At 40.6% G+C, this 26106-nt stretch overlaps 1 protein-coding gene across 1 annotated transcript; it reads right to left on the bottom strand.

Annotated features, from left to right (window-relative positions):
- LNX2 (ligand of numb-protein X 2) lies at positions 1-26106 on the bottom strand (the record flags this gene model as incomplete). The annotated part of the gene is made up of 9 exons (XM_080354766.1): positions 1-331; positions 3520-3678; positions 5434-5665; positions 7250-7427; positions 9613-9759; positions 11777-12148; positions 16008-16207; positions 17290-17528; positions 25706-26106. The coding sequence occupies 9 exons, from the start codon at positions 26104-26106 to the stop codon at positions 196-198; spliced, it is 2064 nt and encodes a 687-aa protein (XP_080210892.1). The 3' UTR covers positions 1-195.

The raw sequence follows: 26106 nt of genomic DNA, 5'->3' as shown, positions 1-26106 counted from the left end.
TAGCAAACAGAAATGGCTATTTCAGGATGGAAAGATACATAGAGTGAGTCTGAGAGGCCCGTAAAAAAGAAAATACAGCAGTTTTGGCCCTGCTTATAACCAGCTGTATCAACAGAGGAAAAAAAAAAGACAAAGGAGATCCTTGTGCCAGCTATCTAGAAAAAGAAGCTGCTTGAACAAAAGTGATTCACAAATCTATATGAGGCTTCCAGGCCAGCAAATCACTGTTAAAGTCACTTTGTTCCTCTGCTCCTTCAGCATGGGAACGAGTGCAGAATGGCTCATTCCAACTGTGGATAGTCCATTTACAGCAACAATCATATCACCACACCTAAAAACACAAGAAGAAAAAGGAAAAATAATGATGACTGCTGCTCTGCAGTGACAAGCACATACCAACAAACAGCACTTCACCTCTGCGGTGACAAATTTCTATCACGCTGGATGTGTAGCTAAAAAACCCCAAAGGGTTCAATTTAAAGCATTTTTTTAATACTGAAGCTCATCTAGGAAATTATAAAATCATTCGATTTCAATTCTAATACAAAAACAGTTCTGCAGCATTAGGAGTTGACCTGTAGGGAAATGTGAAGAGAGAGGTGTCAAGATCTAATGGAGTCAAGAGATCACAAGACAGCATGTGCACGACAGAAGCATTTTTGTTTGTGTGGATTATAACACATTTACACCAAACATGCCTTCACTGTAGGAGGTGAAAGTAAAGATACTTATGGTTACCAACTGCATTCCAAGAGAACCATGTTTTCAATGGCTTACATTTTTGTAAAATGTAACCATTTGGCTTGAAATCTCCCTCAGCAGATGGTTCAACTGAGAAGCTGTAGCATCTCATGTGTTTTGAAGCAGATACTGAAAATTTGGGAAGGTACTGTTTTATGGCCTTGAGAAAACTGACCTCAAAGGGTTAAGTTTCAATTTTTACAAGCTCAAGAGAAACTTCAAAAAAGCACCTAAGTTGTTCCTATATTGAGCATGCTCCATCTCCAAGCAACTCTCCTCTGTGACTTGAGTGTGCATTTGGCATCCCCCAGAGCAGTGGCACATGAGTCTGGAGATCACACAGGGCTTCTCCTGAATCTGGTCCTCCCAGCTACTGGAGGCAGCAAAAGTGATGGCAAAAGGATGCTGTCCTGGTGCCCTCCACTAGGGCAGGGCAGAGGAAGAAGAGGCAGTGAGACCAACAACAGTCAAACGTTCATTCTAAAGTCCTTCTCTGCCTGAACCAAGGTGCCCCAGCACCCAAACCACAATGCTATGGTTCACTGATGGGGGTGTCACTCACCCAGCCTTGCTGCAGAAGTCATTTCACCTTCTATAAAATCACACCAGACAGATCAGGTAAGGTAGAAAACTGTCTTAGTTACTGTATTGTGAGGTTATTTACTCATTTCCCATCTAGCCTAACAAAATATTTAGATAATTCGAACAAAACAGCACAGCTTCAAAAAGACCTGCCCCATGATAACTCATGGTGTAGGTTCTAAGGAGCTCCCCCTTGTTGATGGCTCATTTCTGTATTCTCAGTGAGACACTACATCACAATATCACACTAGAGCATCTTTTCCATTCCTTACCAGTGGGTAAGCGTGACCACAACCACTCTTCCCCCCTTCTTAGGAACGATGCTTGAATTTCCATTCGTGTGAAGACTTATACTTATTAAGAACCCAATATGAAATAATTTACTTCAGCCTGAACTGAAATCTTTCACTTGATCCAAACTGCTTCATAGTTGGCCAAAAAAAAAGTTATTTTGTGTTCAGCCAAGCTATTTTTTCATTTATTTATTTAGTCACTGAACTGAAAAATCAATTACTGTCAAGGCTCTAGGCATAAGTACATTTTTTCTTAAGTTATTTTGTAAGCAAATCAACATGTAACAATCATTCCATAAAACTTCAAGTTGCATATTTTTATTGCCATCTTCACAAAAAAACCCCAGTTTATGAACAAGAGAACCTTTAATAGGAATTTTAAGTCCTAGTTCTGAACTAATCCTACATAAGGCTAAGATGCATATATGGATACTAGACCTGGGAGCTGCATCCAAACATAATGTGTAAGTAAAATCATATAATCTTCAAGGCCAGAAGGGACCTCAGGAGGTCTTCTGCTCAAAGCAAGGTCAGCTGTGAGATCTGACCAGGTCTCTCAGGGCTTTATCCAGTTGGGTCTCAGAAACCTCTAAAGGCAGAAGCCACACACCTTGTGCCACAGACTGACTGTCCTCACGGGGAAAGAGTTTCTCCTTATAACCAGTCTCCACCTCTTCTGTTCAACTTGTGCCCATTGTCTCTTCTCCTCTCACCCTGCACCACTGTGAAAAGCCTGGGCGCTGCTGTGTCCTTGATAATCTCCTTGTAGGTACTGACAGTGGTTGTTAGGTGCCCCTGATGCCCTCTCCTCATGGCCAAGTGCTCCAGCACCCACTGTCTTAGGGGCCTTTGCTGAGCTTGTGTCATTTATCAGTGTCTTTCCTGCCAGCTAATGGACTCTTAAGGCACTGGCACAGGGGCTCGGTTCCTTAACAATATTTTCAGAGACCTTTTTCATCTGCTTTCTTGCCTTTCCATTAAAGTAGCAGTGCCCATCTTCAGCACCAGTTTCCAGTAGTGGCTTCAGAAGGCTATATAGACTCATAGAATCATTTTGGTTGGAAAAAACCTTTAAGATCATCAATTCAGCCTAACCTGTCAAGTCCACCACTAAACTATGTCCCTAAGAACCTAATCTATATGTCTTTTAAACCCCTCCAGGGATGGTGACTCATCCACTTTCCTGGGCAGCCTGTTCCAATGCCTAATAACCCTTTCCATTAAGAATTTTTTCCTAATATCCAATCCCCTAATAAACCTCCCCTGGAGCAACTTGGGGCCATTTCCTCTTGTCCTATCACTTGCTACTTGGGAGAAGAGACCAACACCCTCCATGCTACAACCTCCTTTCAGGCAGTTGTAGACAGTGATAAGGTCTCCCCTCAGCTTCCTTTTCTCCAGGCTAAACAGCCCCAGTTCTCTCAGCCAATTCTCATAGAACTTGTGCTCCAGACCCTTCACCAGCTTTGTTGCCCTCCTCTGAAGGAGAAAGGATGAAAGGATAAAGCAGTTTTCCCTGCTTTACAGAAGTTCTAATTTTTCAGCTGTTCTCTATGATGACAATAATGTTACCAACTAGCCAGTTCTGCACATACACATTTTGCAATGTCTCTTAGCCTAAAGAAGAGTTCAACAGGGAGATGGAGACAGCAGGTGACACCAGCACCACAGCTGGGGAGGACAGGAGATGGCAGAGGAGCCAGCACCTGATAGATGCCCCTTCCCCAGCAGAAACACCCTGCACTTCCTTGCACCACTCATCAGGAAGGCAAAGCATGACTGGGCTGCAAGACCCTCCTCAACACAAGATGCTACAGTGTATTTCATTAAGCCCTTAGTTGCACCAGTGCATAGCTACTTAAAAGTGTTGATGATAATTATTACTACTGTTATTGTAGCTTACTTTAATCTTCCATCAAAGTACGCAGGAGTTCCAAGAACGATCGTTTTAATGAAGAAAGGCTGGTTCGTGTGGTTCTCCTCGTAGCCACCGACAATGCTGAAACCCCAGCTCCCTAAATTGCTCCGCCGCAGGACTACATCATGGCAGCTGTGTAGGCAGCTGTGGAATGGAAGCACAGGATAGCAAGAGAAAAGCCATATATACCACATATAGATATTTTTATAGTAGGTACAACACCTGCTGTATCATCATTACCACTGTGCTAAGCGTGGAAGATGAAGGGAGGGATGGTGATTAGAATTCTGTTCCCAGATTAATCTTGCAATATTCAAACCGATTACTCAAAAACCCCACAATCTTGAGACAGAAAAGTGTTATGAAAGAAATAATGCAGTACTAGAATAATAACTTAAATGCAGTTAACTCTGTAAACTGACAGCAATAGGATGGCATTTTAGGGATTTCACAGGTAGCAAGAATGTGAGTAGAAAATGGATATCCAATGTGTTTAGTATGCAAGTCAAAATTCTAGTGAGTTTCTCTTATAGCCCCAGGCAGTTTAGGCTTTTTCCACTTCAAGTAAAGAGTTAAAAATCCATGCATCATCTTCTCTACCTTTGAAGTGATGAATCACAAGTAATGAATATATAAATGATTAACCAATTTATATACAGAATTTAAATAATCCTTCACAAACTGTATTGGTATATGTTACCTCCCCTAGCGAAAATTGTTTTTTGCCAATGAAGTTAGCACTGACTGCAATTAAAATAAAACAACACTGCAATTAACTTTTGGGTAAAAATGATGTCAATTTCTTTCTTGATGTACAACACATCTTTAAAGAACAGCAACGCAATGCATAGCATAACTTCAAGTGCCACACATGGGTATCTGTAGCATATAAGCAATAAATCACTGCCCAAGTGTGGAAAAGAAGTACATTTACCAAAACTGAGAGCTGTTTATTGAAATTAAATAACTCATTAATTCTTGAATGGAAGAGAAATTAATTGATTGTAAAACTCAGAAAAAGGTGTGAAATCTTTGGAACACAAGGTCCTGTTATCTTCATCTGCATTCTGCTACCAATACACCTGGTTCTTGTGGTTTGATGCATAAACTACAGACCTGAGCCCGGTAACTTTATCAGAGGGAGAGGAATTAACCTGCACACCCTGACTGAAGTGAACAACACTTTTGCTGTACTGGGAGCTCTTCTGTCTAGCAAGCAACACCAGAATGAGATTATATAGCTGTAGCCACAATAGAGTGAAAAACAGCAGAGTAAAAATGAAACACAGTGATGTCCAGCAGTCTGCAGATTACTCAAGGGGAGCTCGCTCACTGCAAATCTTGGGAGAGTTTTTGTGTTTGGCAGAGATGGTAGTGGGTTCTTGGAAAAAAAAATAATATATGAGGATTTAACTACAGGCTTGTGTATGTGTGAGAGATCTGAGTCAGGAGTCTATAAGAATGGCAAGTCTGACCCAATATTCTAAAGTTATATATTTGGCCTTGTAAATTTATGTAGCAGCTTAGCAAAAAGACAACTGGGTAAATAATTCATGTTTTTATTAATAACCTCTCTGGTTTTAGGTATTCTACTGGAAGCTATGATATGGTTAAGCAATAGAAAAGATGTCTTGTGTTCAATGAGAAGAATCCACATGAGTAGTTACTATGGTTTGTGAAGCCATAAACCAAGTTTATTTATCTTCCAGTTTCCTATGGAAACATTGCTCCTGTTCACAGGCCTCTTCCTTAGCACACTGCCAACCAAATACAGTTGAGATGGTCAGTCAGGCAGAAAGAAGGGCAGATGAGATGCAACCAATAAGGTCTCTGCTTTTGTCTCTCTCTCAGACTTCGCTTAAAACAGGTAACTATTTACTTTATCAATTAATTCCATACCTTGGAAGTCCCAGCCACATGACCCATGATGGTGACCAGCTGGCATCATATTCATTTTCACTGATGGTACTCAATTGCTCTTCATTAGCCTGGGGCTGTTCTTCTACAATCTGGACTTCCAGGGCTTTCAGGGCGACTACCGAAGAGGCAGCACTGGCTTTCAGCATGGCCACCGCCTCGCTGTGACTCAGGTTGGTCAAATCGATGCCGTTGATGTTCAGCAGCACATCACCTGTCCAAAGGCACAAGAGGGAAGTCTGTCAGGCATTCTTACCCACAGCACCTCCTGTGTCAGGGTTTCATCTAATCCTGTATTTTTCTGGAGTTCAGACATTCTGAACTAACAGCCTGGGTACTGAATAGCTCTGAAGCCTCATACTGCCAGTTTGAAACATCAATGTATTGAACTATTAAGCTGGATCAGTATCGCTTGTTTTCACGTAACATCTCGGATGTTGGGGCTTTCATGGTATATCACCTTGAAAATTTGAGATAGAAACTACCTAAGCTACTGCAGGTGCCACAAGATAGTAATTTCCAGTGGTGGATCTTAGGTCCATCCTAACTTTAAAAGGGAAGAAAGAATGACAGAAGGAAAAATACAAGCATACAAAGTAACCAAAGATAATCTGGAAAGAGTCAAAGCCAGTAAAAATTTGCAACAATTTGTATTTTAGTTCACAATATTTTTTAAAAGCCTCAGGATGAAAACAAGAATGTTATTTACTGTCCAAGCAGTGACCATTTCCTCTTTCACACAATGTCTCAATACCGATGAAAGCCAGAAAAACCAAAGCGTAAGTATGAACACCTGGGTGCCATTTGGAATGAGACATATTTTTTAAAAGCTTTTTCCTCCCAGAGAAAGCTAAAGTTAAAGTGCAGTTTAACTTGAAATGACTTCAGTTACTGTTGTGGCTACTGTAATATTAAACAATGAAAGAGAAATTGTGATTCTCCCATCAAGCGTGTTTTTCATAGTAGTACAGAAAAAGAAAGCACATTCGTTGGTGTGTGTATGTAAATCTCCCTCTCTCAGAAGCACATGAGGATGCTCCCACACTGTTCTTTTAAAATTTGCAATCCATGAAGGTTTTTTTTCCTAAATTTCTTTCCTAAAATAATCTGTAATTCTGTGAACTCTGAATTGCGGAGATCCCATACGCAGTCTTTGTTTCACATATGGCACAATGTGTTCTAATCATCAAATGCTGCCTTTACCTACAGTGAGTCCAACCTCCACCTCCCGGTTCCCATCTGCAAAGCTGAGGAACATGGATGGGTGCTCTAGCACCCCTGAAAACTGGCAAACTCAAGCTGTCCCACGGGATAAGAAAGCATTCGGCAGCCAGGGTCAACACTGACGTAGCTCTGGGGGTACACTTGGCACGGGTGAGCTGTGGTGGGCCATCAGAGCGTCTCTGCTGCTCAAATATTACATCGAGGAGCAGAGATTCCTCGGACAGAGGTGGGACCCAGCCCACCACATTAAACACAAAAACAGGATGAGTGCACTACAGTACAAAGCATCACACCAGGCCCTCAGCTCAGGGGATTACCGTCAGCTTTAAAGAATTTAACCACACATTTCCTGATCTTATCTGCTTCCCCTGATATCATTCTCTAAACATCCCTTTCCTAGAAAAGGTGGAAGTGCAATATTAAATACTGTATTTCCATTATTGAAACATGAAGAAAAACATCCATCAGCGCTTCCCTACATCTGTGAAAAGACTTTTTGACACCACCTGACTCCATAGAACATGCTCATCAAACAGCAGAGGCCAGCCACGCCACCAGGAAAGCCAAGCCCCACCTCGTTTAATCCTGCCGTCTCTTGCCAAACACCCATGAGGCTGTACGCTTGTCACAAAGATGGGCAGTTCACCACTTTTGCTGCCTCTGCCTCCTGCCACTGTCATTCCTAGAGATTCATGTGGCTCTTTTTTCACTGTGATGTGCTTTTCTTGGCATGTAACACACTGGGAGAGATCCTGTTTGACAAGGATAAACAACATTGTTAAAACTTAAAAAACCAAAACCAGAACAAAACACAAAACACAGAACAAAACACCCCAAAGCTGTACTTTGGCACCATTAACAGAATGGTTTAAAAGGACTAAGTAGAGTAAATTGGCTTCAGCTAGATTTTCCTCCAGGTCAGGAAAAAGAAAAAATAAAAGCCACTCATGTAGATCCTTAAATATAGACAGAAAATTTATTAAGGCCCGTCTTGGAAATCTCACTCCAGTTTTTCTTAGCATCCTACAATGGAATAGGCTACATTTTAGGACTGCACTACAAAACCATTTGGTCAAAAGAGTGGGCACAAACCAGAAACAAATCTTTTGATGTCTTGGTGAACAACAGCATTGCCTCATTTGTCAGTAGAATATGACCCAGAACGACAAAGAAGCTCCTAAGAAACGAAAACACGTGTGTTTTCATGATGACAAAGAGAGACCATTCAAAGCCTTTATACGTCATGTTTTCTTTTGCAGCTGGTATGGAGAGTCTCCCAGAGCACAAAGTAACTAAGGTCAATCAATGCTACAGGCTGGTAATGAGTGCCTTGTGCAGACTCTAATGATTACAACAAAGACCCAAACTTGAAGCAAGAAGAGATCCTGCATTTCATTTTCTAACACCTGATACATAAAGTTTAGGTCACATTCAGTTCTGCCCCATCAAAAGGATCTAAACCTGAATCAAAGCATATTTTATTTGCTGAAGCCCGTCCTCTTCAGGATATTTAGTGACACATTCAAACCATAGCACATAAACCTGTAGTAGCATCTTAAATCAACAGAATAATTGCAAGGAACGCAAAACAACAGAAGAAATAACCTGGGAGATTCTTCCAACTACAAATACTTACTTATTCCTCTGCCTTCTCCTGGAAAATGGCAACACTGCTTTCTTTGACTTCCAATGCCACATTCTCCTTCTGACTGACTCTGCTCCTCTCAGGTAGGTGTTAATCTCACATTTAGCTATACATATACATACCATAGCTTATGAAGACAGCCTCTTCTTAAGTCTTCAGAACTAACTGGCTGGTGCCATGCAATTATATAAACAGTTTTTAAGCCACAAGACTTCTAAGCCAACTATAGATTAAAGAGAGGCAGGCCAAGACAAATGGTATGAAACACGGGAAATGTCTGCTTGTGGTAAGAGGGGACATCCCATTTTGAAAGAGCCCAGGGATGGGACTGATACATGAGGGAGATCAGCTCGGCCAACAGTTCAACTTTCGAAACTGCCATATGAACACAATCCAGCTCAGATACAGATGGGCTGTAATTACTGTGCTGATATGGCCTAACATTGTGACAAGTATTAGTGGCTCTAATCAGGAGCCTCATCTTTGTCCCTTGGGAGAAAAAAAGAAGCCTCCTAGAGCCTCCCTTGTTCTTTTCTGAAATTACCCAAGCTTTTAAAAGAAAATACTTTCAACATATGTAAAACTTGCCAACAGAAGTATGTTACACAGACACGCCAACAGTGCAGACAGGAGGAAAGATGGCTTGGTTGACATGGTCAGCATGACAATTATTTCACAAAATCAACTTCTCAACACTGACAAGTAATATTTTTCTAACTACAAGAACATTCAAGCACAGGCTTTATTTCTACAGGTCTTCCAGATAATCTGCCACTAGCTTCATGAAAGTCTCTTCTTTCTGCCTTTCCCTCTCTGCTTGACCCTGCAGAATTCAGCAGTCTTGAAGCCAGCACGGCTGGCTCATTGAGGAGATGACACATCCCTCCAACATGCTCTTTATATGCTGGATGATGTGCACCACACCTCTTGTCCTTGCTGGTTGCAGCCAGCACAGCAGCAACAAAAAAATAACATTACTGAATGACAGCTCTCCCATGCAGCAGTAACACGAGCCACTGTGTTAGACAAGGTCTAACAACTACAGCTCAGAGAATCTGCTTCTTTCACTGCAGTCCCCAAATCAAAAAAATATACTGAAAAGCTGTTGCATGTCTTTTGTTCTCACTCCAGACATGATGCAGGATTTGAGTACTTAGAAGTCAATTTAAAATTTAAAAACGAGTAAGTAGAAAAGAATATATAATGCCTTCTTCAAATCTTGCCTTGCTATACACTCAGAGCATAACAAGACTACAACTGTGTTTATAACTCTTAGAAAGAGAAACACCAACCTTATGTGAGTTGGGTCTGCTGTGAAACAGCTGCTGGGACTGGTGTTGGTGTGGGTTGCTGTTGTGAGTCCCGGTGTCTCGGATAATACTGACGGTCTGTGACTTCAGGGGTCTAGAGATGACCAAATTCACCCTCTCCCCACTAGCCTGTCGAATACAGAAAACAAAGTACTGAAGTTGGTAGGATATTGATTATTTTCAGAAAGGGAAGAAAATGTATGGTGAAATATGAAACAAAACAACGGCAGAACTTTTTTCCAGACCTCAGAGGTGCCACAAACTGCTTAGACTGCACAGTCTCTTACTGGCTTCTTGCTGCAATTCCCCCCAGAAAAAGTGATATTAACACTCCTGCTTTTCCCCTGGTGTTACATCTGTAGTAGCTGGAAATCCTTTGCAAAAGGATGCTTCTCACATTAAAAAAATGTATTAGAAAGCTTCAAACATCAAAAAAAGTCATGGAATTCCATTTGCAGCCTGTGTGAACTGCGACACATGGCAATAAAAGAAAGAAATGCCCACATGAAGGCTCCAGAGCCTGCAGATTTTGGTCAAAAGGTCTGAACAACTCTGCTGTTTCCAAACAAGAGTTCCAAGAAAGATGTTACATGTGAGCAGACCATCAAATTCTGGAGTATGGGGAGTATCAGGAAACTCAGATACCAGATGTTAAATGAAACAGCAATTTTTTCTATTGCTGCAAATATACACCTCAATAGATAAAAGTTAGCCAGTGTATAATTCTGACCACTGCATCCAAAAACTGGGAAACTGAACTCACATTTCCCAAGATCACTGTTATTTTCCTTTCACTGCAACTGAAGCTGTTAAAATGATACCTGAAATGAATATTTACTACTCATTTGTTTTGCAGCTCTCTATATGGTGGTGCTGGGTTAAGCAAAGATGACTGCACTAGACTGCAAGAACGTACTACAGGTCTATTCTAGCTTTCCTAAAACGAGAGCAATTACAAACATCCTGTCAGCAGGACGCAGCGATGTGCTGCAGCTGTTTCCTTACAGACTAGGAGAAAGGCACGGAGTAAAGGTTTTCCTGTGGGAACAGGGAACGGTCATATGTCAGACTGCATCAAGCTTTGGGTAACATTTGTGCCTAGAGCAGAGCCAGACATTGGGAATAGCCCTTTCTTAAACACTCAGAAAATGAGTTTTAGTGTATGGGATTCATGGAAGATCTATTTTTTTCTTCCCAGCTGCTACCTGCTGCCTCTACAAAGTCTGACAAATCACTTTCCTGTTTTAACCCCAATTCCATGCACAGGCAAATCAATACAAAACAAAGCCCGCTTTTATTAAGCTTACTGAGAGATTAAAACTACAGTACATACATAAATATAATAATAATCCTCATTTATTTTTCTGCTTAGCAATAGGCTACACGGTACTCTCCTTGCTCATATGAGTAGTCTTCTAATTTTCAGGCTTCATGCCAGAGAAGACTTTTTACTGCTGTGGAGGTGAAGTTCATCTGTTAGGTGCCAAACTGTAGTCATTACAACTTGAAAGAATAAATCTCGCTGGCAATTGCTAACCTAAAGATATGTGAATCCTTTCAGTTTTAGGTCAGTCTGCTCATTTGAGAAAGGGTGACTTGGAAAACATATCATCACAAACTACAAAGAATACTGTCCTTGCAGTGCAAACTTTTTGGAACCTCACAATTAGTTGAGTCTTGCTTTATCTAACAGTCTTGAGATATGTGTTAAAGTGTCCTTCAGCTGAATGTTGCTCATTATACACTAAAACAATATGTAACAAATATGCAAATGTATAACCAACTGGCTCTTTAGGGTGTGAATGTAGTGATAAGATTTTGTATATAATGGCTGTTATTTTTCTTTCTGGTGTGCTGGCTTTATTCCAGCATCCAGGCTTGCACAGCTCTGTAATAAACAATATCTCATCTCTATGTGCTACAATTCAGCTCTTTTTTTGCACACAGGGTGACGGAACCCTGTTTTGGGGACAAAAAAAGCAAGACCCTGTTTTGCACTATTATTTCCAGAACATAAATCACAGCAAATTTCATCACTGTAGGCTTTTAGGTGTTACACAAGCTGTTCAGTCTGGAATAGTCTCTACCTCAGGCTTTGCCCAAGAAATAAAGCCGAGCTAAGGACTCGGGTAGGAATGCAAATTACCTGTATAACCTGAGCAGCAAGCTCAGGTGTCCCGTGCTTCAAGTCATGTCCATTGATTGCGAGTACACGGTCATTGCTGCAGAGCCTGCCATCTTGAGCAGCCAAACCCCCTTCCAAAAGGTCGAGAATAAAAACTCCCGGCTCGTCTGTTCTGCGCACAAGTTTAATGCCAAGCTGTTCGCTGGAGTCGCGTTTGTGCAGCGTGACCTGGAAGCTGTCTTCTCGCAAGGGGCCGGTGGCGTCCGCGTGGGTGTGCGTGCGGCTGCCGAACCGCCGCTCTCTCAGCACAGTGAGGTGCAGCACCGAGCACGGCTGGGAAAGCACAGCTCGAGCGTGGTTGTGAGAAACGTTGCTTATGTCAAAGCTATTGACCTGCAAAACAACAAAAACAAAATGATATTTTCACATGTTTAATTGTTCCTGGTTATGGAAATAAAGTCCTTTTGAAACTCAGTTCAGAGCTCACTGCAAAACTGACCTTGGAGCAACCTACATATCTGACCCTACCAGCCTTCCTCTCTCCTCCTTCCACCCTCTCCTAGAAACACACTTGGGCTGCTCAATCTACAAATCCATTTTGAGGTTGGAAAAGCCTCTTATGATCATATCAAGTCCAACTATTAACCGAACACCGTCAAGTCCACCTCTCAGTCATGTCGCTCATTGCCACATCTATATGTCTTTTGAATACCTCCAGGGATGGTGACTCAACCACTTCCCTGGGCAGCCTGTTCCAGTGCTTCACAACCCTTTTCGTGAGTGAATTTTTCATAATATCCAATATAAAAGTCCGCTGGCACAACTTGTGGCCTTTTCCCACAAAGGTGACATCATCTCTCTAATGGTGAACACCCTCTCTCATCATCATCCAGGGTTTTTGTTTTCCTGGTCTCCTAACACTTGTCTTCTTTACATCTTTACACTGTTTGTTCTCCAGAACAAGAAATTTGCATGTGATTTCAGTGTTAAGCTCAGGATCACTTAAAACTATAAAATAATAGCTATAAAAAGAATATATCCAAATCTCTGAAAAAAAGCTTACATCTAACAACATGTAGTACTTTCATGATGTCGAAAGTTAAAAAAACCCCTGAAATCCAGAATAATGAAATTTGTTCCTTAAGACAGTAGAAAAAGGTGGTTGTACTAGTTCTCAAATCTTAGCATGAACTTAGGAGATTGTCCACCGACTTCACCTAGGTCAGAGTTTCAGACTTATGACCTCTATCGCTCAAAATTCAGTTGTAAATGAAAAACAGATTAAACTTTCCCTCCCTACAGACAAGAACTGTGTTTGTTATGTGGCCCACTGATGCAAAGATCAGTAATCTTCAGTCACTTGCACTATAAAGACAAAAATTGACAGTGCAATGAGATTTGGGAGAAAACAGGGGCACCACAAAAAAACAGCACAAAAGCTGTATTTTCCTTGTTCTGTAAGGAGTTCAAAGCTAACCACAAAACTTCATCCTTCCCATGTACTATTGTGCCCTGATGGAGGAACCCCTGTCCCATAACTTTAGCAGATAGAGACCAACACCAAATGGACTATAACGACCTGCCCCACCTAAGCCTTTAAATGCTCCCCATTGCAACCTGAGTAAGTAAAACCATAAACTTGCAGCTTCCCACCATCTAAATATTTATAAATATCTCAAGGGTGGATGTCAAGAGGATGGCACCAGAGTCCTTTCAGTGGTGCCCAACAACAGGATGAGGGGCAAAGGGCACTGACTAAAGCATAGGAGGTTCCATCTGAATATGAGAAACTTCTTTACTTTCAGAGTGCCAGAGCACTGGAACAGGCTGCCCAGAGAGGTTGTGGAGTCTCCTTCTCTGGAGGCATTCAAAACTCACCTGCACACATTCCTGTGCAATCTGCTCTGATGTACCTGCTTTAGCAGGTGGGTTGGACTCGATGATCTCCAGAGGTCCCTTCCAACCCTAACAATCCATGATTCTGTAATAGCAATAGTAACACTTAAAAAAAAAAAAAAAAAATAGGAAGAGAAGTGACCTAGAAGCCTATGTACAACAGCTGCCACATTTACATCACGCATCTGAGTTGAAGGGCTTTGAGAGGTCAATGCCAAGCAATTTGGCTGTGGTGGTTTTAGCACGGCAAAGGGGTGGCTGCGTCCGCCACACTCCTGTGAGAGCCTCCCGCTCCAGCAGCGAAGCAGGAGGTGGCCCTGGTTCTCTACTGCCCCAAGACAGGCTGTAACCCTGGGCAGAGGGAAAGGAGGCAGAGCTAGAAGAAATAACATTTAGAGCTGCCACCAGCAAAACCCACTAGGGCTCATCTGTCAGAGCCCTTAAATTAAATCTAGTTTTATTTTTAGCTGTCGCTAGCTAAAGTAAATACATAAAATATGGAAGCATTCAAAGGGCATGGAAGAATATATGCAATAAAATGTAATTCTTCTTCTTACAAGGCAGCTCACAATTTCAGAACAGAACACCCCTAGCATTTCTTGGGGAAAGAGATTCTCATTAGTACACGTTTTACATGAATTACAGTCAGAGTCCAGCACAAAAAAGGGGCCATTTGTAGAGCACTTAATGTTAGGCATCCACCTACACCTCGCAGACAACATATGCTTTTACTAACATGTAGCTGTTACTGAATGCTGTTCCCTCAGATTTTAAAAGGGTAATATTCTTGTTTGACTGGGCAAGAAAATGCTGTTTCACCTCACAGTCCTTTCTGGCTTTCTTTTAGTCCTTTACTGCTCATAAAAGCCTTTGAAAATGTTCTCAGAACATTTGTGTGAAGTGTGCACACTGGGCTGCATCCAACTCTGCACTTCATCACAGCTTGTGGAGACCAAGCCTGGTCATTTTAATACAACAGGTCAGCATCTGCGCAGGTAAATTCAAAGCAATCGAGATCTTCCAAAATGTTTGGCTTTTAGCTCCTGTACCTCTCCCTCAGCGCCACAGGGTGACTCTGATGGACATCCCCCCAGCATGTGCCAGCACGTTGATAGGGGAGACTCACTGCAGCTTATAAATCCTATTTATAGTCAATTTATTGCTACTTACAGCTTTGCAAACTATAATTGACATCTGCCCAAACAGCAAGAATTTCCAAAGCTCCGCTGGAGCTCAAGCTCCCTATTCTGGCAACCAAGGAGAGCCCTTGAGTATTGAAACAAATTAGGCAGCATTCAATCAGTGTCTGCCTCTGCTTGTTAAAAAGGCAACATTTTGGAAACCTCTTGGGTCACTTTCTTGGCCAGCCACTATGCTAACACTCCAAGAGAGGAAAAAGACACATTTCTCAAAAGGGACTTTATTTTCTGAAGTGCAAATTGATTTAATTCCAAGGGTAACTACAGTATTTAAATCTACTTCTATCAGCTTGATTTCAAAAAAGTGAAATGAAAAGGGCTGATACTACTGAAAGGCAGATCTCAGGCTCACAAATCAAAAGCCAACATTGCTACTGAAGTAATTTTGAAATTATGGTAATATATTTGTTTCAGGTGGAATGATTAAAAATAGAAGAAAAAGACGGAGGAACATCTTGTTTATGTCCATTCTTAAGAGTCCCTTCCCCTAATATAAAATTAAAACTCAAAAATTAAAATAATTTGATCTTTTTACACTGCCTGTGGGTAACTACTTAAAAAAAAATGCACACTATCATAACCAACTTTAATTTTGTCTATTTTTTGGAAAAATACTTAGAGCACCTTGTTTCAAACCATGTCAGTGAAAAATATCGACTCCTACACATACTGAAATATGCAGGTTGGCTGCCTGGGCTACGGAAGATGACAGTGAAGCCAGATTAAAATAGCTGTTTAGATGATGTCAACCTTACGATCCACACATTGCTTTTTACATAGGACAAATTATGCTAACTTGTTATCCAGAAGCAATCTTGGGCTCCTTCAGAAAGCATGCATAAAGTTGAAATGAAGAACAAGTCTCAGGACATTTAAAAACAGAAAAATAAACCCATGTTTTAAAAACTCGTAAGAGATGCTAAGAGGAAAAATAATTCTAGAAGGCTGATCCCACCAACAATATAAAGCATGATAGCCATAAATGCTAGAACAACAGGCTCTGCTCTGAATATTAATTTGCCTTCCAACTGATAATTGCAAAGCTAACATTTACACAATATAGTCCAACAAGGAAAACCTCCCATCTCATTTAACAAGCAGTTCTGCAAGGAGCGAATGGAAAACAAGCGGACAGAATACGTAATGAGGTTCCATACTTGGAGTATTTGGTCTCCAGCAAGAAGTCTTCCATCTCTGGCAATGATCCCATCTCGATAGACCTCTTGAATGACAATGTTGATCAAAGGTGTTTCATTGCCACCCACTATGCTAATTCCTAATTCGATATAAGGATTAGACCGATGAATTTCAATAGTAGTGATCTCTCCTTCAGGCAGGGTAGGTGGCTGTTGATTTGCTGCCGATAATTTTTTAAAAAGAAAGATGGTTAACATCCTTTATACCTCATTCAGTAAAGCAAATCACCAAATTACAATGTAAACAGGCCACACGACAATGGCTTAAAAACAAACTAAACAAGTGCAATTGGCTTAGTTCCACTACTTGCTGGAACACCCAGCTTGTTAGAAACAGCTTTCTAACAACTTAGTAGCATCCATGCTTCATGAAATGGGGTCATTTGGATCAGAAAATGACACTCTGAATCCTTTGGATCTTGTCCTTTATAGTAAATTCCATACACTTCATTTCCAATTTGGTCACTGGATATTCACGTTTGATGACAACAACAACAATTTGTTTGGGGCTTACCCCACGCAGCATGACATGGTCATGCCTCTTCGTCAGCTGGTCTCACAACTGCACTAGGAGCTGCCACTGAGTTACCAGCTCAAGAGAAGGAGCCCATTTCTGAAGCAAACATGGAGGCAACTGAAGAGGAAAAAGGGGGATGCTAAAGGATGGCAAATACAGAGGAGAAGGAAGGGGACAGGACCACCTTCCTCTGCAGTAAGGCTCAGTGCTTCCTCTCTAAAATCCCAGATGCTAGAGACGTTACTGCTTGTTCGGTGCAGATGGATGCAGGAGCTATTCAGCTGCCTTTTCGCTTGAGCAGGACAGCTCTCCGTGTGTGGGAAGGCTGCTGATCCGGGCAGGAGGGGAAGGGGAAACAGGGGAAAAGAAATCTCATCTTAGAAAACAACCTTTGTAATTTTACAGAAAATATGCTCCTTCCGAATCACTGCAAGAACAGTACTACTACTAGATTAACGTGAACTTCTGCACCATGATGATACATGATGATATAGCACCACGATATCCAGCACATACTGCAAGATACTTCTTTCCTTCCTAACAGTGACCGTATCCCAGTTGTATACTTGCAACAAAACTGAAACCCACTAATATTCCTCCAGGAGTTGCATGAGAAAAGAGCAGAAAATGAAGAGGCAGGTTCATGGTCGGCAACAGACAAGCTCTGACACCACAAATATTTTCACATCTGACAAAAGAGACTTGAGAAGACAAGCGATGACATACTATCTGCTACTGTGTTCTCCTCAAAAGGCGAGTTATCGATGCCGGGCTCGTCTGTCCAGGCTGGAAGGGCGGGCGAGGTGAAGCTCTGCTCGGCTGGCACAATTCCCTGATCCGCGTCCGGAGACAAACTGCCAGGCTGCTCCGTCCCACCAGGACCGCTCTCGCCCTCCACTTCTGCTTGCAGTTTACTCGTTTTCCTTCTCTCCAGAGCGACCCTTCGATGAGAAGCCCCAGGACACCTGTGAAGACAAGGTTTATACTGCACTTCAAGCTTGCAGTAATGATTGTAGCACAAAATGCCTAGGTACTCCATCAAATTAAATCAGTCTTCTTCAAAGCCACAGCTTTAAACTAATCATAAAAAATATTAAACACATCGGATTTTAAGGCCAAAATGGTTGAGTGGACAGAATTCCAAAACAATACTGCCTTCTTCACAAAATTTTTACTACATAGTTTTCCGGCCATGAACAACATGTGCAGTAACACCTTGTGAATGTGGACTGTTATGTGCACTCCAGTTTCTGGAAGATAACTTTGCTGAGAAGATTAAACAAGTCTTGCATAAAACTCCAGAGAAGAGGCACCCCATTCAAAGACATATCTGGAGCCCCCCGAAGCAATCTCCTTTCACCTTAGTAAGCCAAGAGAAAAGGAAGCATTGTATTTTCCTGGGATCATTTCGGGGGGGAAAGAAAGATATGAACCTTTTACCTATATTGCAACCTAAGTGTTAAAGTACTGGAAAAAAAATGCTTGTCTAAAGTTTGTATGAAAAGTTTAGCAAAAGTAACAGATCTGCTCATCATCTCCTCTTGAATCAATAGATGGTGATTTATACTCCTCCTGTCTCCACTTTTTAATTCCTGACTTCACACAGGAGGTGCAGTTTTTTCCTTTCCCTCATGTAACAACACTCCATCAGCATTTTGCACTTTTCAGTGTAAACAAATTTTTGAGAGTTCCCATTATTCCTAGTGCAGTGTGGGTTTTTTTGCTTATGTTTAAAATCCTACAACAGTTTATTGCAAAGAAGGGTTGCGATGTTGCAAACTCATGGTCAGTCTTCATTTATCAAATGGTCTTACATTTACATGTAGATAATTGGATGTGGATATCAATCTTATATCTGCCCATGTGACAGTTTTGCCAGCATCTGATATTCCACTTCTTTCAGTATCTGATATCTTTAAAGTTTCTGCTTCTGGAGCTGCTGACCACCTAAAGATGCTCATACTGTAGCAGCGCAAGGAAAAAGCAGCTATGTTCTTGAAAAGACTCCTTGTTTGAGAACTTAACGAGTTGTTAAAACAAAAGAAAAAAATGCTTTCTTTTTGCAACAGGAGAATAAATGTGTTAGCAGAGCAAAAGTCGAATCATGTCCTAACTTGTTAAACCAGAACATTTTAAGAATCACAATTCTGTTCTGACATTCTGTGAAGGGGATTTGATAATTAGATGATTAGATCGTTTCAGAATGAGGGATTTTGAAGAAATATTAACAAAGCAATTCAGCTCTGAAGTATGTTGATAAAAATACCTGTACAGCTTTTGTGACCCCCAGCAGTGTTATACATACATGAAGTCATATATATCTTTCTATATAATGACATATAGGTTTAGAAGAATGGCATTTGGTAACCCAAATGTGCTGCGAAATACACTTAAATACATAAATTGAAGATGGTTCATGTTATGAAATTACACATTTAAGTAACCATTTCTTGGGGCATTCCCCAAGGAGACTACTGGTCATGCTGTTCTACAAAGTTAAGAAAGCACAACCATGAAAGAGGAAAATTATTTGAAAGGTTTTGCTTTGTGAAAACGTTTCTCTGATTTTAATGAAGGAATATAACCCTAATTCTTGGTTTTGGTCAGGTAATATTTACTACATAAAATCATTGGCATGGTGGGACTGATCAGCTAAGAAACCTGGCTGGTTTCAATTTCTTCGGGTGGCCAGAGACCCACAGGTACAGGTGAAACTTGGCAGGAAGCTTTTATTGTTCACCATTTCACAATGTCAACCTCAAAAAAAGAATCCCAAAAGGCCAAGAAAAGGAAAGATGCAATCCCTTTCCTCAAAATTTCTAAAATACTTTAACTTGATAGGTTAGCCCCACAATCCCCCAAATCTTAGCACTGACAACAGGAAAACAAAGGATTAATCTCCAACATCACTCACTTCTGCAGCAATACAGCAAGGAGTAAATGTTCCTGCAGAGGAAACATCTCGTCTGCTGGAAGCTCTGACAGATGTGCTGTCCCACAACGACCTGCCAGAGTTGAGGACAAAGCCACCCCAAGCTGCATGTCCTTGCTGTCCCTTCACTGCTCTGCTAGAAGGTGCGATTTTCAGCAGAAAGGTGAATGAATCACTCAAAATTGACACTGTGAGAAGACCACGCTTCAATCCCACTGAGTCTGAGCTGCAGAGTCCAGCCTCACTGGACTACTTGTGAACCAGATGGTTCTTTTGCTATCTTCTACCAAAACACTGTGCTCTCGACTCTTATGCAGCCAATTCACATGAGCCATGGATCCCCAAGGAGCTGGTGTAGATGGTAAAGCACACCTTGGAAATGTATTATTTTTTAAGCTATACAAAACCAGGACAGAACAAAAAAATCACTCTCAGAACTCTCCTATTTCTGTCAAAGCCTTCCAAACCATAGACAAGTCTTCCCCCACAGAGCACATTCCCCCAGCATTACCAGGGACCTGATGAAAGTCATCATGTGAAATATAAATAGATTTGAAGTTTATTTTTGCCAGTGATATTTAATTATCATTTCAAAGGCTAATATCAGGAAATGTAAACAACCTCCTGAGCACACCTATTCCAACTCTACAAAGCAAAAAAGGTAAAAACACCACCACCACCAAACCAAAACCAAACCAAAACCCAACCAACCAAAACAAAAACCCCATAAAACACAAAAAAAACCCCAAAACCAAACAAAAAACCCCACAATAAATAAATAAATGAACAGATACAAAACAAAAAACCCCAACCAAACCAAACCAAACCAATATATATATATTCTTCCTCAAATTCACCAGTAATTGTAACAGACTATTACTTTCAGCCCAGTATAGTGGTACTGCATTGCCAGGAAAGTAGTTGTCTGGTGGAGACCTTAGTGCATGGGTTGGCAGTTCCTCAGTCTTTAAACACGATCTGCCACCTACCAAGCAGTAAAACTCAGTATTGGTATTCCAGTACACCTGTAAGGAAATTTTCCATTTACACTTGCAACATAAAAAGATTTTTATTGTCAGTTGGAATGTATTATTCACAAACAGCAAAACCATACGACAACTGTAACAGTTAACATGCACCAATAAATATCTAAAGGTACACACTTTCACTAATACTAATTTTGCCCGATGTCTGGGATAAAGAGCATTTTGGACTAAATCTTGTAACAAGTTATGTACACAGATGGGCACCTTGGGATCAAAACTAGCATTGAAGATTGTTTTTATGGGTACAGGAACCTATTCTCACACAACAAAATGCATAAATAAGGGCTGAAATGAGATTGAAATGTGTCTTACAGGAACAGCATTTCATATCTACCTGCAAAGCCAGAGTATCTTGGCTAGGAGCGAGAAGAAAGGTGGGCATGTTTTTTAGAATTTCCAGGAATTATTTAATTTCTTTCATGGATCAAAGCGTCCAATGGTAGAGATACTGAAACAACCAGCTAAAACAACTGAGCGATGTTATTTATCAGGAAACTCAAAGGGCAGTTGTTCTTGGGATGTAAAAAGAGCCTGTGCTTATATGGATTGACTCCCTCCTCTCCTTCCTTCAGCACCAGCTTTTGCTTAATTCTGGATGGTGACAAAGTGTAGCTTTTACCTCCAACTGCTCTTGATTCACCTCAGACAGAAGAAAAGTTTACCTTTTTTTTCTTTTCAGCCAAAGCTGCTGTGTTTCTTATTTAAAAGCTGACTTCTTGAACACTGGCAGCAATCTCTCTCTGCAGATAGAAAGAGCTTTCATACAAAATTAAGATGTAGTTTACAGCGTGTTCCATGGAATAACAGTAGGGGCTCAAAAAACAGATCTGCTCACTGACTACTGAAAATAAAGATTTCATTGTAATTTATGCCATCAGCTTCTGCCCAGTCTAGAGGTTTGATAAAAGCAAACACACCAAATAGCCTCAAACCAGTTGCACTAAATCGTTTTCCAAGTAAGAGCTGAATCTAAGCAAAGACTGCAGAGAAGCAACTCAAATGCCTTTGCTATTGCCAGCAAAGTGACCTTAAACAGTAATTCTGGCAAGATTAACAGCTGCGATTCAGAATAAAACATGGTGCTGCTTTGGGAAGTTAAGTGTTTGAAACTTGTTTTTCCTTTTGGGAAAAAAAAATTAAAAAAGAAAAAAGAAAATGGGGCACTAGGACTTATCTTGATTTGGGAATCTGAGAATGCTCAGGAAAAAGATAAAAAAAAAAAATGAAAGAATGGTTTTGTTGCACATTTCCCTCCCATACCAAATGATCTGGGGATCCAACCAAGAGGCTTCGGAGCAAAGACCCACCACAGAAAGATCCTTCACCTTTCCAGCAAGGGAAGGAGTACACAGGGCATGGAGAAACTCTGAATCTGCTGTCTATCCATTGCTCGGCTGTAAGAAAAGACCTGCCAAGAGAAGGGTAAATTCTACAGATCCTCTTCATTTCTCCTGGTGCTACAACAAGCAGGGTAGGACAGTGCTTGCAGCCAACATGAGGCCATAGGGGAAGAACAGGACCCAGCAGCACTATTGGAAACACCAAAATAAGCAGGATTGCCAAGTGTTTGAATGATAAAAATCTGTATTTATACAACTAATTTTCCTGTGGATCATGTTAGTCTACATCCATATATTAAGCATGCTGACAGACACACAGTGAATAGCTCAATAATTTCTTCAATTCCAGAAAATACAATCCTATAAAAAGTCCAAACTTAACTTGACATAAAATTGCCTTGAATGTCAGCCTCAGTGCCAGAACACTTGGAAAAATCCAAAATGATAACTTAAACCCCCATGGGAGAATATAGGAAGCAAAAACTGAAGCCCAATGCAAAAGCAATACATGAACTCAACAGCTAACCCTCTCACTAAAAAGTTGTACAAATTTCAGAGTATGTTTTTGTACAATACAGATTATTCAGGCCTGAATAATCTGTAAGAACTAAATTAATTAAAATCATACACAAAAAATTTCAATATTTTTTGTCGGCTTTTCTTCTGATAAATTTACCTTTGATATTTAGAAGTGAAATTGGCACCTATTAAAATTTTTCTATACCAAGTGACTAGGAAAAACAGTGCACATATATTCTTTTTCTTTACATCAGATTATATGCATTGTGTTTAACTTTGAAAACCACAGTTCCCAAGTGAATGTGAAAGACTGATAAATCAAGAATATTTTCTTTCTGCGAAGAGGTATCATGGAATGCAATTAGTCACCATGAAGTAATCAAGTTTGTGTCTTGTGCCTCTCGTCTCTTTGCTGGAGCAGCTTGAAGCAACCTCACACTCCGAGGTGCCTGCTGGATACGATGACATTTTCTTCGAGCTTTTATGCTCAAATGGTGCTGATTACAACACTGGAAAACCTGAGTGTGAATGTTTTTAGACAATGAAAACTAACCAACCATATTGCACTTCTTAGAAATACAAACTAGCTCATAGAAGGGCTTGTTGAAACTGGTTTATATTAATCTATGCTGAAAATTATACTGAATTTTATATTTCTTTCCTACATTTAATCATCAGCAGTAGAATTTTACTGGATTCACTAATCCATTTAAAATCAAATTCAAGCTATGGAGTTACAGGCATCGTTTATGTCAGCAGTGATAATTTACAGATGTTCAAATGTTTGCAAATAAACTTAATTGAAAACTGTAAATCACCATATACTCAAAATGCGTATCAGCATCCCAAGACAACAGACGGAATTGAAGATGAGCAGCTTTCTGCAGCTGAAGGTTTTTTTGCAGCCGCCAGACAGGGAAAGCTAGTGACTCAGTTCACTTGGATTTCATAATAACCTTGTGCATTAAGTAAATGAATATTTCATGTATACCTAAAGTGAGCATTCATAGTGTTCCATGTACAAATAAATTACGTGGCCTTGTTGTAAACAGCCCTAATATCACTCAAACTGATGTCAACCAAGGAAAATTGACTGGAAAGGTGAGGGACATGACAGTGGGAAACCAGAGGATGAACCAAATATGAAGCAGGAATCTTGCTAACATGTTGCTTTTTATTAAAATCAAATCTGTTCAATATGAAGGTTATAAATTGAACGAACAGTTAGGCGGCCTCATCACCCCTGAGCCATCATATACGTTAGAAATGACTCGCCTGGATGAAACAAGCAAGAACCTAAGCTAACATGGAAACTGTGGAGAAATTTAAAAAGAAAAGAATAGAGAGGAGAGGAGAGGAGAGGAGAGGAGAGGAGAGGAGAGGAGAGGAGAGGAGAGGAGAGGAGAGGAGAAAATAGTATCAAAATGAATGAAAGCAATGCAGGTGAGAACAAAGCCCATGATTAAGCTATGGAAATGAAAAGATCTCATGTCAGCTGGTGACTGAGGAGACCAGAGGAGTTAGTACTCCTACCATCCATTTTCACCAGATAATATGCTTGTTTTTACAAATGCTGCTGACAAAAATACTCAAATATTGAATTGTATTTTCCTAGTGCCTTTTGTCTATGTACGATTGCTACGTGCAATGCTTATTCTTCTGGGTTTAATGTTTTTTGCAAGGACAGTTACATACTTTTCTGAAACCTTTCTCTGTGAAATGAACATAGGTCTTCAAATAGCACTGAGTTGTGCACAGGGAATATTTTCTGGAGGCAGATGCAATTCACCTAACTGGATCCTTTTGATGTCAGATGCATCGCCTTTGAATACATAATTTCCTTCTTTATGTAATCCTTAACTATACTCTTCTTATAATTTCATAAATCCCTAAACAGTTTTAAGTTAGTTGGTATGGATATGCATTATTTTTTTTTTAGCCCTGACTCATTAATTCCACCATATTTTAGCTTTAACATAAATGGTATGTCCAAGTTCTTGTTCATGACTCATGTAATGAAATAACTAATAACTAACAGAATTCTGTTTATTTACTGAAAATATACTCCACTCTATAGAGGAAACAAAAGAAGTCAAATGTACCCCTCAAAATAAGATTAACATTTTTCCATCAGAAAAAAGGATTTTCCTTACAGAGAAGAATAAAACACCTTCATGTAGCATGGCAGAACACACATGTATGGAGGCAATTCCTTTGCTGGAAGAACAAAAGTGCATTAGTCTGCACAATATGAAGTGTTATTCTACCAGAATTTGAGAATCATAGAATCAGAGAATACCAGGTTGGAAGGGACCTCAAGAATCATCTGGTCCAACCTTATAATAATCTTATTTCCCTCTTTCTATCATGGCCTCTTTTCAATATTTAAATATTTAGCGTAGGATGGCATAAAGCAGAAGAACTTTAAAATTATTAACAGTTCAAAATAAGGTCCTAAACATTTAGGTGCAGGTAATTTCAGAATGTATCTCTCTCACAAAAAAATCACTCACAACAGCTGCACCAAAACATCCTACTGGTGTGAAGTCATGAGTTTCTACCAAATTAGCAGGGTGTTGGAAGTGTTCTATAAGCAATCAAAACAAACAAACAATCCTAGAAAGTACGGCATGCTCACACGACATACTATCAACCTGTTCAGTAAACAGATTTTTTTTTTAACATGCAGAAAAATAGGTCTTGAAGGAGTCTCCAGAGATAGCCTGTTCATCTGCCTAACTCAAAGAATCAATTCTGCCACAACTGTTCCTGACAAAGTCTGGTTTAATATGTTTGGAAACACTTCTTAAAGTGGGGAATACACAACCACCCCACCCCACCCCCAAGCAACCTACACTAGTGCCGGATCATTCTAAAGCTTTTTTTCTTAAAATTTGAACTAAATCTCCTTTGTTCCTATTGCATTATTTCCTTCCTCTTTGCAGATGTGGTTTGCACATCTCTTTTCCCTTCCTTCAGCCTTTTGTCCCCATATGACAAACAAGACCGTTTTCTTTAACTTTTTCTGCTAAATCATGTTGTCAAGACCTCTGTAACGAATGATATTGTTCTGCCCATGACCCTCCTGAATTGCGCCTCACTATTCTTGAAGCGCAATGCCCAAAAGATGATCCAGTGCTCCAGCTATGCCCAGTTACAGACTGATCATTTCCTATGGTGTTCTATTACCAATTTAAACCCCACCACCAACACTCTTACCCTTCCTGCCCTCAATTCCTAGTGCTACACAAACTGACCTACGAAACGTGCAAGGAACACGCAATGCAAGCACCTGCCCCACTCACCTGTTTTTGAGATGTGCCGCCAGGTCACACCGCTGCATGACTTCCTGACACACCGAAGAGAAGGGGCACAAAACAAATAGCTTGTCTAACAGTTTGTGAACAAGAATGCTGGACTTTTTGCAGAGTTTAAAATGGAGTCTTTTTCGATCCAACGGGCAGAAATCCTTCTCCTGCAGAAAGTTCCTTAGGCACTTGTAGCAGAAAGTGTGTCCGCAGGGAGTGTCCAACGGCTGCAACAAGGGCTGAAGGCAAATGTGGCAGACCAAGTCATCATCCACTTCGTTCTGGTAGTTGTAGAGGTGGTTCTCCCTCGTCCAGTGCTGCTGGCCGCACTCGAAGCACAGCGGGTTCAAGGAGGCGTTCTGCTCCACCGAAGCCATGTCGTCACCTGTGGTGCCCAT

This window comes from Nesoenas mayeri (genome assembly GCF_963082525.1).
Source record: "Nesoenas mayeri genome assembly, chromosome: 1".
Lineage (NCBI taxonomy): Eukaryota > Metazoa > Chordata > Aves > Columbiformes > Columbidae > Nesoenas > Nesoenas mayeri.
This window is presented reverse-complemented; position numbering and strand designations above follow the sequence as displayed.